The sequence below is a fragment of the Neomonachus schauinslandi genome, chromosome 16 (genome assembly GCF_002201575.2).
Source record: "Neomonachus schauinslandi chromosome 16, ASM220157v2, whole genome shotgun sequence".
NCBI classification, from domain to species: Eukaryota; Metazoa; Chordata; class Mammalia; order Carnivora; family Phocidae; genus Neomonachus; species Neomonachus schauinslandi.
The window spans coordinates 14567484-14585581 of NC_058418.1; the positions used below are offsets into that span (position 1 = coordinate 14567484).

The 18098-nt window shown below is 42.8% G+C and overlaps 3 protein-coding genes across 4 annotated transcripts in view; all 3 read left to right on the forward strand.

Annotated features, from left to right (window-relative positions):
• Positions 1-18098, forward strand: part of LOC110590213 (zinc finger protein 383) — a 79187-nt gene that overhangs the window by 17144 nt on the left and 43945 nt on the right. The window contains exon 5 of the mRNA XM_021700969.2: positions 7788-7881. Coding sequence (XP_021556644.2) covers positions 7788-7881 — 94 coding nt within the window. The remainder of the gene's footprint in view (positions 1-7787; positions 7882-18098) is intronic.
• Positions 475-6435, forward strand: LOC110590214 (putative protein ZNF720). 2 transcript variants are annotated; one of them, XM_021700970.2, is made up of 4 exons: positions 475-571; positions 2889-3051; positions 5131-5254; positions 6235-6435. In XM_021700970.2, the coding sequence occupies exons 2-4, from the start codon at positions 3019-3021 to the stop codon at positions 6363-6365; spliced, it is 288 nt and encodes a 95-aa protein (XP_021556645.2). In that variant the 5' UTR covers positions 475-571; positions 2889-3018; the 3' UTR covers positions 6366-6435. The 2 variants fall into 2 exon arrangements, 1 of the variants encoding a protein (XP_021556645.2); XR_006541429.1 differs by lacking the exons at positions 2889-3051; positions 6235-6435 and having other exon boundaries at positions 543-571; positions 5131-5249.
• Positions 11089-12480, forward strand: LOC110590152 (NHP2-like protein 1). Its single transcript, XM_021700891.1, has one exon. It carries the CDS (start codon positions 11150-11152, stop codon positions 11534-11536), a length of 387 nt encoding a protein of 128 aa, XP_021556566.1. The 5' UTR covers positions 11089-11149; the 3' UTR covers positions 11537-12480.

An 18098-nucleotide genomic window follows, 5' to 3' on the forward strand; every position in this document is an offset into this window, starting at 1 on the left:
GAGTCCCAGGATCGAGTCCCAGGATCGAGTCCCAGGATCGAGTCCCAGAATTGAGTGCGACATCGGGCTCCCTGCTGAGCAGGGAGTCTGCTGCTCCCTCTGACTCTCCCCCCTCTGGTGCTCTATCATTCTCCCTCTTTCAAATAAATAAATTAATACAAATCTTAAAAAAAAAAGATGACGTAAATATTCACATAAAAGATATAAGCTTAAATACAGCTAAGTGCGAACAGACTAATTACAGGCATTTTTTACATCTGATTGTAGACCGCGGAGGCACGTGTCTGTCTTTGTGCGGGTGGGTCCAGCCCCCACGAGCGGGACCACCACGGCTTAGACTCTGCGTTCACCTACGCGGGTCTCGCCTCCGGGAGGGGTACCGAGCGCGCCCGGCCTGCGCGGGGGCTTCTGGGAGTTGTGGTCCAGCCGCCAGGCCCTCGCGCCGGGGAGCCAGCTGCTGGGCTTTCTCGGTCGGAAGCGCGGGTGGGCTGGGCGGTCCTCGGGGACGCGGCCCATGAAGGTCTCGTGGCGGCCTCCGTGCCCAAGACCTCCCAGGTGGACGCCGGGAGAGGTGAGTCCGCCAGTCTTACGGGCTGAGGGCGGCGGGAATAGCGGAGAGTACCAGGGTCGTGCGAAGGGGGACCAGGGAAAACCGAACGTTCGGGGCTCGCAGGGTCTGGGGGGCGACATGGGGGGTTCTTGGTTCTATTGAGATGCGCGGATGGCTGCGACTGTGTGTTCCCTGGTTGGTGAACTGTGATGCATCCTTGGGTTGGGGGGAGGGTGGGCAGAAGCCAGGGGTCCCTTGGATAAATCTCGCCCGGGCATTTTGGTTTGGGGGGGCAGCTGGGCCATGGGAACCCCAGGTTGGTGGAGAGAGGACAGTGAGGTAGGGTACAGGGGTTTGGGGGGACCGTCTAGGGCTGCATGTTCTTAGGTGTTTGTGGGAGTGGCTAGATCTGTGCATTCTCGGGTTTGGGCGATGAGGGAGGAGTTAGTAAGTGGATGCCCCTGCCCAGATATCTTCAACAGAGAATTCTCCATACTCTTGGCCAGAAAGGCTAGAGGGGTGTTGTTTTCACTTTGTTGTCCCAGTGGAAGTTATGGCCCCAGATGTTAAAGGTGGAGGTGCCCCAGTTGTGAATTTGGTATCCCAGGCCACCCCTGAGTCACAGACTGGCTATATTAAGCAAAGCCCCTCTGAGTGCAGAGATTGAAGGATATGCGAGTTCTCCATTCTTCACGGTCTTGCAGGTGGACTTTGGTTCTTGACGCTTTTCTTTTTAAGTTTTTATTTTAATTCCAGTTAGTTAACATACAGTGTTATATTAGTTTCAGGTGTACAATATAGTGATTAATACTTCCATATATCACCTTGTGCTCATTACAGGTGCACTCGTTAATGCCCATCACCGATTTAATCCTTCCCCCACCCCCCTTCCCTCAGGTAACCATCAGTTTCTTCTCTATAATTGAGTTGGTTTCTTGATTTCTCTCTCTCTCTCTTATTGTTTTCCCTTTGCTTTTTTGTTTTGTTTCTTATTTCTACATGAGTGAAAGCATATAGTATTTATCTTTCTCTGATTTATTTTGCTTAGCATTGTACTCTGTAGTTCCATCTATGTCGTTGCAAATGGCAAGATTTCATTCTTTTTATGGCTGAATAATATTCCATTGTATATATATACTGCCTCTTCTTCATCCATTCATCAACTGATGGACACTTGGGCTGCTTCCATATCTTGCCTATTGTAAACAGTGCTGCTAGAAACATCACGGTGCCTGTATCTCTTTGAATGAGTGTTCTTGTAGTCTTTGCATAAATACCCAGTAGTGTAACTGCTGGATCGCAAGGTAGTTCTATTTTTAACTTTTTGAGGAACCTCCATACTGTTTTCCGCAGTGGCTACACCAGTTTACATTCCCACCAGCAGTGCAAGAGGGTTCCTTTATCTCTACATCCTCACCAACACTTGTTGTTTGTTGTGTTGTTGATTTTAGCCATTCTGACAAGTGTGAGGTGATATCTCATTGTACTGTTGATTTGCATTTCCCTGATGATGAGTGATGTTGAGCATCTTTTCATGTGTCTGTTGGCCATCTGTATGTCTTCTTTGGAGAAATATCTGTTCATGTCTTCTGCCCATTTGTTAATTGGATTATTTGTGTTCTGTTTTGTTTTTAAAATTTTATTTATTTATTTATTTGAGAGAGAGAGAGAGAAACAGCATGAGAGGGAAGAGGGTCAGAGGGAGAAGCAGGCTCCCCGCCAAGCCGGGAGCCCGATGTGGGACTCGATCCCAGGACTCCGGGACCATGACCTGAGCCGAAGGCAGTCGCTTAACCAACTGAGCCACCCAGGTGCCCTGGATTATCTGTGTTTTGGGTGTTGAGTTTTATAAGTTCTTTATATATTTTGGATACTAACCCTTTATTGGATATGTTATTTACAAATATCTTCTCCCATTCCATAGGTGTCTTTTGGTTTTGTTGATTGTTTCCTTTGCTGTGCAGAAGCTTTTTATTTTGATATAGTCCCAATAGTTTATTTTTACTTTTGTTTCCTTGCCTGAGGAGACATATCTAGAAAGAAGTTGCTATGGTCGACGCCAAAGAAGTTACTGCTTATGTTCTCTTCTAGGATTTTTATCGTTTCGGGTCTCCGTTTAGATCTTTAATCCATTTTGAATTTATTTTTGTGTATGGTGTAAGGAAGTGGTCCAGTTTCATTCTTTTGCATGTCGCTGTCCAGTTTTCCCAACACCATTTGTTGAAAAGACTGTCCTTTTCCCATTGGATAGTCTTTCCTGCTTCATTGAAGATTAATTGGCCATATAATTGTGGATTTATTTCTGGATTTTCTATTGATGCTTTTATTTTCCTTTTAGGTGAGGGTGGATCTGCACAGACTGGGTATGAGGATTTCTGGCATGTGACTCAATCCTCATTTCTCCCAGCTCCCTATTCTGCCCTCTTTGGAATCTGCTGGCCCTGAGTGATCTGTGAAGAGAGGAGAAAATGGCCCCCAGGTTCCTGGCAGCAAGACCCCCAGTGAGAGGAGAAAATGGCCCCCAGGTTCCTGGCAGCAAGACCCCCAGTGAGTGGGATTTAACCTCTTTCGTGCAGTAATCCCTGTCCCCGGTTAGGTGACATGTTTGTTCACTGCCTTGCGGAGACCACCAGGACTCTAAGACAAACATGAAACATGGCACAGCTTTAGGATACTCCAGAGGAGAGCCCACTTTCCCTCCTCAATGCACTCCCCCAACCCCACCACCATATCAGAGCCCTGGCACACCTTAACCTTTGCCCCTACTTCCATTATTTTAGGTCACAAATGGTCCAGTATCTCTTCCACAAGCCCCAGTGTCTACCGTGTACATTGAGAAGTACTGTCCTTTCTTGCGGGCTTTGTAGGCCTTGTTAAAATGGTTTTTGTTTGGTTTTGTTTTTTACTGCAATGGATTTTAAAATTTAAATGATATCAAATTTACAGAAGAATTGCAATAATAGTACAAAGAACACCAATATTGCCTTTACTCATATTCATCAATTGCCAGCTTTTTGTCACAGTTACTCTATCATTGCATCTCTGTGTATTTATCATTTTCTGAATCATTTGAGGCTAAATTGTGGACATGATCATGTCTTTTACCTCTAATTACCTTGGCACGCATCTTCTATAAGCAAGAACAGCCCCTTAAATGACCATAGTATAATTTAGAAAATTTAACTGTGATACAATACTATTGTCTGATCTCTAACCCATAATTAAAATTTGCCAATTGTCTTAATTACTTTCTTTATGGCCTTTTTCCCTTTGTTTCCTCTCTTTAGTCTTCTTTAATCTGGAACACTTTCTTTTTATTTTTTTAAAGATTTTATTTATTTATTTGACAGAGAGAGACACAGCGAGAGAGGGAATACAAGCAGTGGGAGTGGGAGAGGGAGAGGCAGGCTTCCCACCGAGCAGGGAGCCCAATGAGGGGCTCGATCCCAGAACTCCGGGATCATGACCTGAGCTGAAGACAGACGCTTAACGGCTGAGCCACCCAGGCGCCCCTCTCTGTCTTTCTTGATCATGATTTTTGATGAGTGCAGGCTCAGCTGTTCTGTAGAATGTTCCTCAGTTAAGATTTATTTGATAGTCCTTCATGATTAGATTTAGGTTTTACACTTTTGGCAGGAATGATGCAGAAGTGACTTGTCCTCAGTGTGTCATATCAGATAGCACATAATATTGATTTGTTTCATTTCTAGTGATACTAACTTCGGTGACTTAAATTAATGTAGGGTTGGGGTGCTTGGGTGGCAGTCAGTTAAGTTTTCAACTCTTGATTTTGGCTCATGTCATGGTCTCAGGGTCCTGGGATCGAGCCTGTGTCAGGCTCCATGCTTGGTGCAGAGTCTCCTTGGGATTCTCTCTCTCCCTCTCCCTCTGCCCCTCTTCCTGCTTGCACTCCCTCCCTCTCTCTCTCTATAAATAAAATAAAATAAAATCTTTAAAAAAATTAATGTAGGGTCTCCCAGTTTTTTCCACTGTAAAGTTTCTCTTTGGGGGTTGGAGAGGAAGAGGCAGACCTCTTAAGCCAGCTTGTCACTGTCATGTGGAAGGTACATCAAAGCCTATAAGGACAGTAAAAAGCTCAGTGGTTACCAGGGTTGACAGGAAGTGGTGAGTAGGAAGAGTGCAGAGGATTTTTAGGGCAGTGAAAATACTCTGTATGATACCATAATAATGGATATATATCATTATACATTTGTCCAAACCCATAGAATGTACAAAATCAAGAGTGAACTCTAATGTAAACTATGGACTTTGAATCTCAAGCTTATTCTCCTGATTCATACAATGTGGTGTGGGCAGCACCTCTGGAATTGTGTAGCTTTGGGTGTACTCTGGTTGAAGTTTGAGTCTTCCCATCAAAGAAACTTTAAGGGCTGGAGAGCTTTAAATGTGTCTCATATCATATGTCTTTTCCATCTTCTACAAAGTATAATGGAAGCAGGTGCATGGATGTTTGCCAAAATCAGGACCCTAGAAACCATCAAGATTCACTGTACTTGTCAACTGCATTACTCTGTGGGAATGGGTATGTCTGTGTGTGACTATGTCTGTCATTTTAACAGCTGGTGACATTCAAGGATGTGGCTGTGGACTTTGCCCAAGAGGAGTGGGAACATCTGGACGCTTCTCAGAGTCACCTGTACGGAGAAGTGATGTTGGAGAACTATGAGAATCTCATCTCCTTGGGTGAGCACAGCATCTTCCCGAACCCATCTGCTCTCACAGTGGGTTCAACCAAATGGATTAAATCCCGAGGGGATTAGCATTTGGGCACCCACATATTCCAGATCCCTTATAGCAGAGGGTATCAGATTTGAGAGTGCAGAAAAATACCTGATCATTAGAAATGCCAGTTCCTGTCCAACTTAAAGAAGATTAAAGACACATTACAACTAAATGCAATGTTAAAAAATGTCCAGGAGGAGTGCCAAAAGGGACATATTGGCGTCTTTTGCAAATTAACTGGATTACGTAAAATACTGTGTCAATGTTAAGTCCCCTGATTTTGATGACTGTGCTGCTGTTATGGGAGAGAATGTCCTTGTTCTTAGGAAATACCTACTAAGAATTGGGTCCTAGAGAGCCATGGGGCCTATAACTTTCTCTCAGATTGTTTTAGAAAAGAATTGTGTGTGTGGAGAGAGAGAGAAAGTAATAAAGTAAACGGGCCAAACAATAACAACTGGTGAATATGGGTCAGGGTTCTATGGGTGTTCTTGGTGTTACTCTTGCTACTTTTCTATAAAATACGAGGTTATCCAAAAAACCTACAACCCTGGCTTCTATCACCAGCGCTACTGATTCAGTGGATTTGGGATGGAGTCTGCATTTTTGACAAGTTTCTTCAAATCATACTTGGGGCTGCACTTCCTTGGCCTCATCACTGCCTATTCAACCCATTGAGCATTATTCCTGTTTTATATTGCAAATGGGTCTCTTCACTGAAGTTCCCAAGAATTCCTGGAACTTTCCTTGTTTAGGGAATATATATACTTATTTGTAAGTGTATAAGTAAATGCAAAATGTGATATTAATGTATAATAGGTTTATTCACCTTTCTCAGTCTTCAGAGGATCTTCACGGATACCAAGGCCTAGATTTGACTTGTGTGAGGGTCCTTAGTCACATTGCAGGGCCCTAATCCACATGTCTTTCCCCTCAAGCAGGGCATCTGCTGTCCAAACCAGAAATGATTTTCTATTTTGAACAAGAAGATGGTGTATGGATGGAGGAAGAAATGCCAAGAAGCTCCTATTCAGGTGAGAACCAGTCAGCCAGGAGTAAATGCCATCAGTAACCCACGAATCCATGAAGGGATGGGTAGCAATTTTAAAAATACATCTTGTTTGACTTTTTATGCTTTTCATTTAATTGAAAATATTTAAATATTTTTTTGATTGGAGACAAATACCTTTTTTTATAAAAGCATTAAATGCTCAGGCTCCATACATGCTTAAGAACCAGCCTTACCATCTTATTGGTTCCTCATTAAAATTTTTGACAGATGTTCACTCCATATTTGGGGGGGGGTGTGTGTGTGTGTGTGAATGAAGTAAGCTCTACCCCCAACACATGGCTTGAATTCACAACCCTGAGATCAAGAGTCGCCAGCTAGGTGCCCCTGTTCACTTCATATTTATAAAAGTTATCTTTTTAACTTTTTGATAATTATGCTTTAACAACACTAACACATTTGTAGTTCACAGAGTTTAATCAAGTGTTTTAGTAACACTTCATTTCCTCACTAAGGAAAGGGTTCTCCATATGTTCCCTTTACCCCTGAAGCAAAAATGAAAAACCCAAGGTCAAGAGGACAAAGACCAGCAGCCCAACACTTCTCTACTTTGCGAAGCTTTTCAGCCTTACCGGCGCTGCCTGAGAGTGTGTCCAGAGTGTGCACCATGCAGCCTTGGACAAAACCCCTGCTCGCTTCATCATCTAATTTTTTTGTCCCAGGTGTCAGGGATGAGAATGATGGGATTCTCCCTTGGCAAACATCTCCAAGAGAAAAACCCTACAGCTGTCCCCAGTGTGGCCAAGACTTCAGACAGCTCAGAAACCTTCTACTTCACCAGCAAACCCATACAGGAGAGAAGCCCTCTCCATACGCTGGGCGTGGAAGAGCCTTCAGGGTAAGGACAGCAGACCTTAACTTTCCCAGGCTCCTTCCCAGAGAAAAGGCCTACCAGTGCATGGAGAGTTCCAGAGTCTCCAACTCAGGATCCACTCTGAGAAGGCACAGGAAGGACCACGTGTGAGGAATGTGGGAAGGACTTCAGCTGCAGCTCCAACCTGTCCATCCACCGGCGCGTCCACACGGGCGAGAGGCCCTTCAGGTGCCAAGACTGCGACAAGGACTTCAGCCGCAGGGCAGCCCTGCAGACCCACCAGAACGTCCACGTAGGAAGGAAGCCCCATGCTTGCGAGGTGTGTGGCCGGGGCTTCACTCTGCGCTCTACGCTGGCGCGACACCGGCAGGACCGTGCAGGAGACAAGGGCTACGTGTGTGACACATGTGGCTGGGGTTTCAGCCAGAGAGCCAGCCTCTGCCTGCGCCAGTGCGTCCATACTGGGGAGAGACCATTCGGCGTGAGGCCTGACGGAAGCAGGTCGGCCGGAGCAAGGACCTGGGCATCCACCAGAGGGTCCACACGGGAGAGCAGCCCTACAGGTGTGGGGCTTGTGAGAGGGACTTCAGGCACTGTTCAGCCCTCAGGAGCCACCAGAGGGTGCACACAGGGGAGAAGCCCTATCGCTGTGCCGTGTGTGGGAAGGGGTTCAGTCAGAGAGTCCACCTGCAGACGCACCAGAAGGTGCACTGTAGGGAGAGGCTTTTGGGACTGGGCGTCGCCAAATGTCAGAACAGCAGTTGTCTGGAAGGTGCCTTCCAGAGCCCGGGGGAATGCCAGGGCGTGGGTGCTGAGATACACGGCATGGCAGGCTTAACGGTATAGGGCATTTATGCCTGTTTAGATGGGAAAGATGTCATAGTATGTAGGTTGGTAGATTTTCACAAAGTGAACACACCCGTGTCCAGCACCTGACTGGAGAAACGGAACATTTCCAGCTCTTCCTAGAGACGTCTGCCTGCTCCCTTCTGCTTGGCCCCCTACAAAGGAAATCACTCTCCGGACTTCTAAAACCATATATTTTGCAAGTTCTAGAATATCATGTAAGTGGAATTTTACAGCATGTAGTCTTTTATGTAGGACTTCATTCACTCAGTGTTTGCAGGAATCACCCATGTTGTTGCAGGTACTCTTTTTTTTTTTTTAAAGATTTTATTTATTTATTTGACAGAGACACCGCGAGAGAGGGAACACAAGCAGGGGGAGTGGGAGAGGGAGAAGCAGGCTCCCCGCAGAGCAGGGAGCCCGATGCGGGACTCGATCCCAGGACCGTGGGATCATGACCTGAGCTGAAGGCAGACGCTTAACCATCTGAGCCACCCAGGCGCCCTGTTGCAGGTACTCTTAAGTTCATCTATTTTATTACTAAATAGTATTCCATACAACACAAGTGCAGTTTGTCCGTTCGCTTGTTGGTGGACATTTACATTTGGACATTTGGGTTGTTTCCAGTTTTTGGCTTTATAAATAAAGCTGCTGTGAACATCTGGGTACACATATACTCTGTGTAGACATATACTTTAATTTCTTTTGGGTATTTATAGGAGTAGAATTGACGAGTATTCTAAAACTTTTTCAAAAACTGAATTTATTGAAGTCTTAAAACACATGATTAACTTTTACTATATGTCAATAGACAGGAAATAATTATACAATTTAACAATGTTATCTTGCACATTGGATTTTTACATGTACCTGGAAATTTTCAAACAAATATAGAAAAAGAACAGTGTAACAAACTCATGTCCCCATCATCTAGCTACTCATGATGAATTGTCTCCCTTATTCCATCCTCCTCCCTCACACACACAATCCTGGAGTATTTTAAAGCAAATCCTAGACTATGATATTGTTTCATCTTTAAATACTTTTGTATATATCTTCAAAAAATAAATATTTATTTAAAATTTTTTTTCAAAGAATTATCCTTTGCTTTAAAATTTTTTTATTGAGGTAAAATTCAGGTAACATAAAATTTACTATTTTAACGTTTCAGAGAGCACAGCTGAGTAGTTTTAGTACATTTACAAAGTTGTCTAACCATCACCACCGTCTACTTCCAGGGCATTTTCTTTTTTTTTAAGATTTTATTTATTTATTTGACAGAGAGACAGCGAGAGAGGGAACACAAGCTGGGGAGTGGGAGAGGGAGAAGCAGGCTTCCCGCGGAGCAAGGAGCCCGATGCGGGACTCGATCCCAGGACCCTGGGATCATGACCTGAGCTGAAGGCAGACTCTTAACCATCTGAGCCACCCAGGCGCCCTCCAGGGCATTTTCATCAGGCCAAAAAGAAAACCCCTTACCGTTAAGCAGTCGCTCCCCATTCTTCCCTCCCACCTACCTCTGGCAACCACTAACTTACTTTCTGTCCCTATAGATTTGCCTATTCTGGGCATTCAATATAAATGGAATCACAAACTATGTGGCCTTTTATGGCTGCTTTCACTTCGCATAATATTTTCACGGTTCATCCTCGTTGTAGCAGGTGTCCATACTACATTCCTTCTTATGGCTGAACAATATTCTATTGTATGGATATGGCACATATTTTATCCATTCTTCAGTTGATGGACATTTGAGTTGTTTCCAGTTTGGAGCTATTATGAAAAATGTTATGATGAACATTCAATTCATGTACAAGGTTTTCATTGAGTATAGACATTTAATTCTCTTGGATATATGTGGAAGAGTGGAATTCATGGATCATATGATCATTCTTTTTTTTTTTTAAAGATTTTACTTATTTATTTGAGAGAGAGAGAATGAGAGACAGAGAGCACGAGAGGGAAGAGGGCAGAGGGGGAAGCAGACCCCCCGCTGAGCAGGGAGCCCGATGTGGGACTCGATCCTGGGACTCCAGGATCATGACCTGAGCCGAAGGCAGTCGCTTAACCAACTGAGCCACCCAGGCACCCCATCATTCTATCTTTCGCTTTTTGAGGAGCTGCCAAATTGTTTCCCATAGTGGTTACACCATCTTACTTTGCCACTAGCAATGTATGAGGATTCCCGTTCCTCCACATTTTCACCAACAATTGTCATTCCCCGTCCTCCCCCCCCCCTTTTTTTGAATCCTAATCCCATTGGTAGCTGTGAAGTGGTATCTTAACTGTGGTTTTGATTTACATTTCTGTAATTACTAATGATGTTGAGTTTCTTCTCATGTGTTTATTGGTCATTTGTATATCTTTTTTAGGGAAATGTCTATTCAAGTCCTTTGCCCATTTTAAAACTGGGTTATCTTTTTGTTTTTGAACTGTAAAAATTATTTATATGTTACTATCATTTGCAAATATGGTCTCCCATTCTGTGGGTTGTATTTTCACTTTCTTGGTGGTTTCCTTTGATGCACAAGTTTTTAATTTTGATGAAGTCTAATTTATTTGCTTTTTTCTTGATATTTGTGCTTTTGATGTTCTATTTAAGAAATGGTTACCTAGGGGGTGCCTGGGTGGCTCAGTCGTTAAGCGTCTGCCTTTGGCTCAGGTCATGATCCCAGGGTCCTGGGATCGAGCCCCGCATCGGGCTCCCTGCTCGGCAGAAAGCCTGCTTCTCCCTCTCCCACTCCCCCTGCTTGTGTTCCCTCTCTCTCTGTGTCTCTCTCTGTCAAATGAATAAATAAAATCTTTAAAAAAAAAAAAAAGAAAAAAGAAATGGTTACCTAGGGACGTCTGGGTGGCTCAGTCGGTTAAGCATCTGCCTTCGGCTCAGGTCATGATCCCACAGTTCTGGGATCAAGTCCCACATCAGGCTTCTTGCTCATCGAGGAGCCTGCTTCTTCCTCTGCCTGCCGCTCTCCCTGCTTGTACTCTCTCTCTCTCTGATGAACAAATAAATAAAATCCTTAAAAAAAAAAAAAAGAGTCTCCGGCGCGACTTTCCTGAGGCGCGCGCGCTCCCGTTCTGACGTCGCCTGCGCTCTGCGGGGTGGCGGGACCGCGGAATCGCAAATATGACTGAAGCTGACGTAAATCCAAAGGCCTACCCCCTCGCAGACGCCCACCTCACCAAGAAACTACTGGACCTTGTTCAGCAGTCATGTAACTACAAGCAGCTTCGGAAAGGAGCCAATGAAGCCACCAAAACCCTCAACAGAGGCATCTCTGAGTTCATCGTGATGGCTGCAGACGCTGAGCCCCTGGAGATCATCCTGCACCTTCCACTGCTATGTGAGGATAAGAATGTGCCCTACGTGTTTGTGCGCTCCAAGCAGGCCCTCGGGCGGGCCTGCGGGGTTTCCAGGCCTGTCATCGCCTGTTCTGTCACCATCAAAGAAGGCTCACAGCTGAAGCAGCAGATCCAGTCTATTCAGCAGTCCATTGAAAGGCTCTTAGTCTAAACCAGTGGCCTCTGCCCGTCCCCCCGAATCCTCCCCCTGGGGTTGTGTATCATATTGTCTGTGTCGTCATGTAGTTTCTCCAGCTACCTTCTCATTAGATTCTAGTACTAAATCTGGGTTTTGCATTTTTGTATTATTTTTGTTTTGTTGTATAGGTTGTTAGCCACATATTAACCTCCCACCCCAAGCTCCCATTCTACTCTCTCTGCCGTCCTATCCTCTCTTTTGAAAAATGAACTAATGCCGAAAACAGGCGGAAACAGAGTGGTGACACCATTCAAAGGCAGGGAAGAGCCAGGATAGAGATGTGGTTCCAACATTCAGGCGCGAACTCCCTGTTGTGTGTAGGACCTGATGGATGTAAACACCATTCACTTTGTATCCCTTGTGCCTGGAGTACAGAATCATTCCATATGTGTTTGCCCTCTAGGGGGTTATGTATCATTTGGGGAGAAAGCATGTATTCTGTGAGGTTGTTAGGTGTATGTCCAAGGGTCATTTGCCAGTACACCCCTGCTGTCTGCTTTGGTCATGTGATGTTATTCCCCCTCTCCCCCAACTCCCAGCCATGCCCCGAGGGTGGCGGGGCAGCAGCATACCAAAGAGATGTGCTGCAGAATTCCAGAGGCTGCCTGGGCCAGTTAGACATGAGGCAGCTGACCTAGGTCTTGAAGGAGTCCACAGTGGCTAGAAAAAAAGAGGGTCAGCTGATGCTGGAACGAAGAAGTCTGGGCAAGTCACAAAGACCTGACTGGAAGCTACAGCAGAGATGTTGGAATCGAGGAATGGAGATGTCTTCAGTGGACACTTGGTACCAGCTCTGAGAGCCCTGACTCCTGTTTCCTGCCACGATGTGGGTCAGATGTGTGTATTTATCACATCAGAAGGACAGCGCTAGTGTGTCATTTCTTGTGAGCATCCTAATCAAGAAATATATTCATATTCCAATTTAAAAAAAAAAAAAAGAAAAGAAATGGTTACCTAATACAAAATCACAAAATTTTATACCTATATTTCCTTTTAAGAGTTTCATAGTTTTAGCTCTTATATTTATGTCCTTGATCCATTTATAGTTTTTATATGGTATAAGGTAGGGGTCCAAGTTCCTCCTTTTACATGTTGATACCCAATTGTCCCAGCACCATTTGTTGAAAAGACTATTCTTTCCCCACTGAATAGTCTTGCACATTTGTTGAAAATCAATTGACCTTAGATACATGGGTTTATCTCTAGCTTCCCAATTCAATTTCATTGATATATGTCTAGCCTTTGCTAGTACCATACTGGTTTGATTCTGTAACATTGTAGTAAGTTTTGAAAACAGGAAATGTGAGTCTTCCAATTTTCTTATTTTTCAAGATAATTTTGGCCATTCTGAGTCCTTTGCAACACCATATAAATTTTAGGATCAGCTTGTCCATTTCTGCAAGAGAAGGCCATTGGGATTTTGATAGGGATTGCATTGGATCTGCAGTAACTTTGGGGAATATTGCCATCTTAACAACATTAAGGCTTACAATCCATGAACACAGGATGTCTTTCCATTTATTTAAGTCTTTAATTTCTTTCAACAGTGTTTTATATTTTTTGGTATACAAATCTCTCACCTTGTTAGGTAAAGTTAAGAATCTTGTTTTAAATTTCATTTTGGGATTGTTCATTACCAGTATATAGAAATACAATTGATTTTTGAACATTGATTTTTGTATCCTGCAACTTTGCTGAACTCATTTATTAGGTCTAATAATTTTTAGTGGATTCTTTAGAGTTTTCTATATACAAGATCATATTATCTGTGAACAGAGATAGTTTTTGCTTTTTTCCTTTCCAGTTTGGATGACTTTTACTTCTTTTTCTTGCCCAGTTGCCTTGACTAGAACTTCCAGTATGATGTTTAAGAGAAGTGGCAAGAGCAGACATCCTTGTCTTGTTCCTTGTCTTAGAGGAGAAAGCTTTCACTATTAATTTTCATAGATGCCCTTTTCTCTTTGTTCTATTAATATGATATATTTCATTCATGGATTTTCCTATGTTGAACCAGCCTTACATTCCTGGGATACATCCCACTTGGTCATGGTGCATAGTTTATTTATTTATTTATTATTTATTTATTTTTTAAATTTCATTTATTTATTTGAGAGAGAGAATGAGGTAGAGAGAGAGCATGAGAGGGGGAGGGTCAGAGGGAGAAGCAGACTCCCCGCTGAGCAGGGAGCCCGATGTGGGACTCGATCCTGGGACTCCAGGGTCATGACCTGAGCCGAAGGCAGTTTCCCAACCAACTGAGCCACCCAGGCGCCCCTGCATAGTTTTTTTATATGCAGCTTAATTCAATTTGCTAGCATTTTATTGAGGATTCTTACATTTCTATTCATAAAGAATATTGGTCTGTAGTTTTCTGTGATGTATTTATCTGGCTTTGATATTAGGGTAATACTGGTTTCATAGAATGAATTTGGAAGCATTCTCTTCTTTTCTATTTTTTTGGAAGAGTTTCAGAAGTATTGGTGCTAATTCTTTAAATGTTTGGTAGAATTCACCAGTAAAACCACAGTAGACCACGTCTATTTGTTAGACGTTTTCTTAGTCATTTTGGGGTGCTATAATAAAATAACCATAGATGATGTAGACTAAACAACAAACATTTATTTCTCACAGTTCTGGAAGCTGGGGAGTCCAAGGTCAAGGTCCCACCAGATTCAGCATCTGGTAAGGACCTTCTTTCTGATTTGCAGACAGCTGCCTGCTTGCTGTATCCTCATATGGCAGAAGGAGAGAGAGAGAGCACACTCTCTGGTTTCTTCTTATAAGGGTACTAGTCCCATCGTGGCAACCCTGCCCTCATGACTTCATCTAAGCCTAATTATCTCTCAAAGCCCCCACCTTGAAATATCTTCATGTGGGAGGTTAGGATTTCAACATATGAATTTTGAGAGGGACACAAACATTCATTCCGTTAACAGTATTTACTTGCTTTCTGATTCAATCTCCTTATTTGTCATAGAAAGACTGTTACATACTCCTCTTGAATAGGTTATGGTAGTTTGTGTGTTTCTAGGAACTTGTCCATTTCATCTGAGTCATCTGATTTGTTTATAAAATTGTTCATAATATTCTGTTATAATTTTTTTTATTTCTGTAAGGTCAATAGTAATGTCCCAACTTTTATTCCAGATATTAGTAACTTGAATCTTCTATTTTTCTTAGTCTACCTATTGGTCCATCAATTTTGTCAATCTTTTCAAGGAACCAATTTTTTATTTTGTTGATTCTCTGTTGTTTTTCTTTCTTTTTTTTTTTTTAAGATTTTATTTATTTGACAGAGAGAGACACAGCGAGAGAGGGAACACAAGCAGGGGGAGTGAGAGAGGGAGAAGCAGGCTTCCTGCGGAGCAGGGAGCCTGATGCGGGGCTCGATCCCAGGACCCCGGGATCATGACCTGAGCCGAAGGCAGACACTTAATGACTGAGCCACCCAGGCACCCCGATTCTCTGTTGTTTTTCTATTTACTATTTTATTTATATCCTTTTTAATCTTTACCATTTCCTTCCTCCTGCTTACTTTGTGTTCATTTGCTCTTCTTTTTCTACTTCCTTAAGGTGGAAAGTCAGGTTATTGATTTGAGATCTTTTTTGTTTTTAATGTAGCCATTTATAGCTATGAATTTCCCTCTGAGTACTGTGTTAGCTGCAGCCTTGAAGTTTTGATATGTTTGTTTTCATTCATCTCAAAGTATTGTCTAAATTCTGTTGTGATTTTTTTCATTGATCCACTGTTTGTTTCAAACTGTGTTTAATTTTCATGTAGTTGTGAATAGTCGATTTCCTTCTCTATTGATTTCTAATTTCATTCCATTTGGTCAGGGAAGATATATTGTATGGTTTTGATGTTTATAAATTTACTGAGTTGTGTGGTGTGTGTGTGTGTGTGTGTGTGTGTGTCTTAATGTATGGTCTGTCCTAAGGAGTGTTCCATGTACACTTGAGAATAATGTTTATTCTGATGTTAGGTGAAGTGTTTTATATATGTCTGTTAGTTCTAGTTGGTTTACATTGTTGTTCAAGTACTCTCTTTCCTTGTTGATCTATCTAGTTGTGTGTCTATTAATGAATATGGGGTCTTGAAGTCTTCAGCTATTATTGTTGAATTGTCTATTTCTTCATTCAATCCTATCAGGTTTTGCTTTATATATTATAGGGCTCTATTGTTAGCTGCATATATGTTTATGATCGTTATATCTTCTGAAGACTGACACTTTAATTAATATATAATTCATTGTCTCTTGTAACCTTTTCTCATTTACTTTTTTTAAAGATTTTATTTATTTATTGAGAGAGAGAGAGAATGATAGAGAGAGAGCATGAGAGGGAGGAGGGTCAGAGGAAGAAGCAGACTCCCTGCTGAGCAGGGAGCCCGATGTGGGACTCGATCCTGAGACTCTAGGATCATGACCTGAGCCAAAGGCAGTCGCTTAACCAACTGAGTCCCCCAGGCACCCACCTTTTCTCATTTAAAGTCTACTTTTTTATGCTATTATAGCCATCTCAGATCTCTTTGAGTTACCAATTGCCTAACTGTAATTTTCCATTATTTCACTTTGAAACTATATGTGTCTTTGGGTCTAAAGTGAGTCTTGGTGCCTGGGTGGCTCAGATGGTTAAGCATCTGCCTTCAGCTCAGGTCATGATTTCTGGGTCCTGGGATCAAGCCCCATATTGGGCTCCCTACTCAGCGGGGAGTCTGCTTCTCCCTCTCCCTCTGCCTCTCCCAAACTCGTACTTGCTTGCTCTTTCTCTCAAGTGAATAAATAAAATATAAAAAATAAATAGAGTCTCTTGTAGACAGCAAATAGTTAGATCCTTTTAAAAATCCATCCTGCCAATATCTGCCTTTTCATTGGAACGTTTAAGGCACTTACATTTAAATAATTACTGGGATGCCTGGGTGGCTCTGTCAGTTGAGTGACCAACTCTTGATCTTGGCTCAGTTCAAGATTTCACAGTCATGGGCGCCTGGGTGGCTCAGATGGTTAAGCGTCTGCCTTCTGCTCAGGTCATGATCCCAGGGTCCTGGAATCGAGTCCCTCATCGGGCTCCCTGCTCAGTGCAGAGCCTGCTTCTCCCTCTCCCTCTGCCATTCCCTCTGCTTGTGCTCTTCTGTCTATCTCTTTGTCAAATAAGTAAAATCTTAAAAAAAAAAAAAAAGATTTCACAGTGATGAGTTCAGCCTTGCTTTGGGCTCTGCACTGGGCATGGAGACTACTTAAAAAAGAAATAGGGGTAGGGGTGCCTGGGTGGCTCAGTCGTTAAGTGTCTGCCTTCGGCTCAGGTCATGATCCCAGGGTCCTGGGATCAAGCCCTGCATCGGGCTTCGTGCTCCGCGGGAAGCCTGCTTCTCCATCTCCCACACCCCCTGCTTGTGTTCCCTCTCTCGCTGTGTCTCTCTCTATCAGGTAAATGTTAAAAAATCTTAAAAAAAAAAAACCTGTAAAAAAAATAAATAGGGGCCCTTGGGTGACTCAGTCGGTTAAGCATTTGCCTTCGCTCAGATCATGATCCCAGGGTCCTGGGATGGATCCAAATGTCGGACTTCCCACTCAGCAGGGAGCCTGCTTCTCCTTCTGCCCTTCCCCACTGCTCATGCTCACTCTCTCATGCTCTCTGTCTCTGTCTCTCAAATAAATAGATTAAAAATCTTTCAAAAATTAATGAACTAATTACTGGGGCACCTGGGTGGTGCAGTGGGTTAAGCATCTGACTCTTGGTGTTAGCTCAGGTCATGATCTCAGGGTCCTAGGATCAAGCCCTGCTTTGGGCTCTGTGCTCAGCATGGAGTCTGCTCAAGATTCTTTTTCCTTCTCCCTCTGCCCCTCCCACTCATGCTCTCTCTCTCTCTCAAATAAATAAATCTTTAAAAAAATAAAAATGAATAAAAATAAATACTGATAAGCGATTTCTGCCATTTTGGTATTTGTTTTTTATGTTATACATATTTTGTTCCCAAATTTCCTTATTACTGCCTTTTATTTTCATTTTTTTTTTTGTAGTGTACCATTCTGATTCCCTCTTTATTTCTTTTTCTATGTATCTTTAACTTATTTTCTTATTTGTTATAATGGGGACTACAATTGACATCTTTTTTTAAGTTTTTTTTTTTTAAATTCCAGTTAACATACAGTGTTATATTAGTTTCATATGTATAATATAGTGATTAAACACTTCCATACATCACCTAGTGCTCATCACAACAATTGTACTCCTTAATTCCCATCACCTATTTGACCCCTATCCCTACCCCTCTCCCCTCTGGTAACCTACAGTTTGTTCTCTATAATTAAGAGTCTGTTCCTTGATTTCTCTCTCTCTCTTTTCCTCCCTCTCTCTCTCTCTGTCTTTTCCCTTTGCTCAAGTCCTCTCTTTCCTTGTTGATCTATCTAGTTGTGTGTCTATTAATGAATATGGGGTCTTGAAGTCTTCAGCTATTATTGTTAAATTGTCTATTTCTTCATTCAATCCTATCAGGTTTTGCTTTATATATTATAAGGCTCTGTTTATGATTGTT

Excerpts from the sequence above, each read along its gene's own strand:
- LOC110590214 (XM_021700970.2), top strand. The coding sequence starts at position 3,019 with ATGGCCCCCAGGTTCCTGGCAGCAAGACCCCCA. Across the intron at positions 3,052-5,130 it reads TCCTGGCAGCAAGACCCCCA|CTGGTGACATTCAAGGATGT; the intron begins GTGAGAGGAGAA and ends TCATTTTAACAG. Across the intron at positions 5,255-6,234 it reads TGAGAATCTCATCTCCTTGG|GGCATCTGCTGTCCAAACCA; the intron begins GTGAGCACAGCA and ends CCCCTCAAGCAG.
- LOC110590152 (XM_021700891.1), top strand. The coding sequence starts at position 11,150 with ATGACTGAAGCTGACGTAAATCCAAAGGCCTACCCCCTCGCAGACGCC.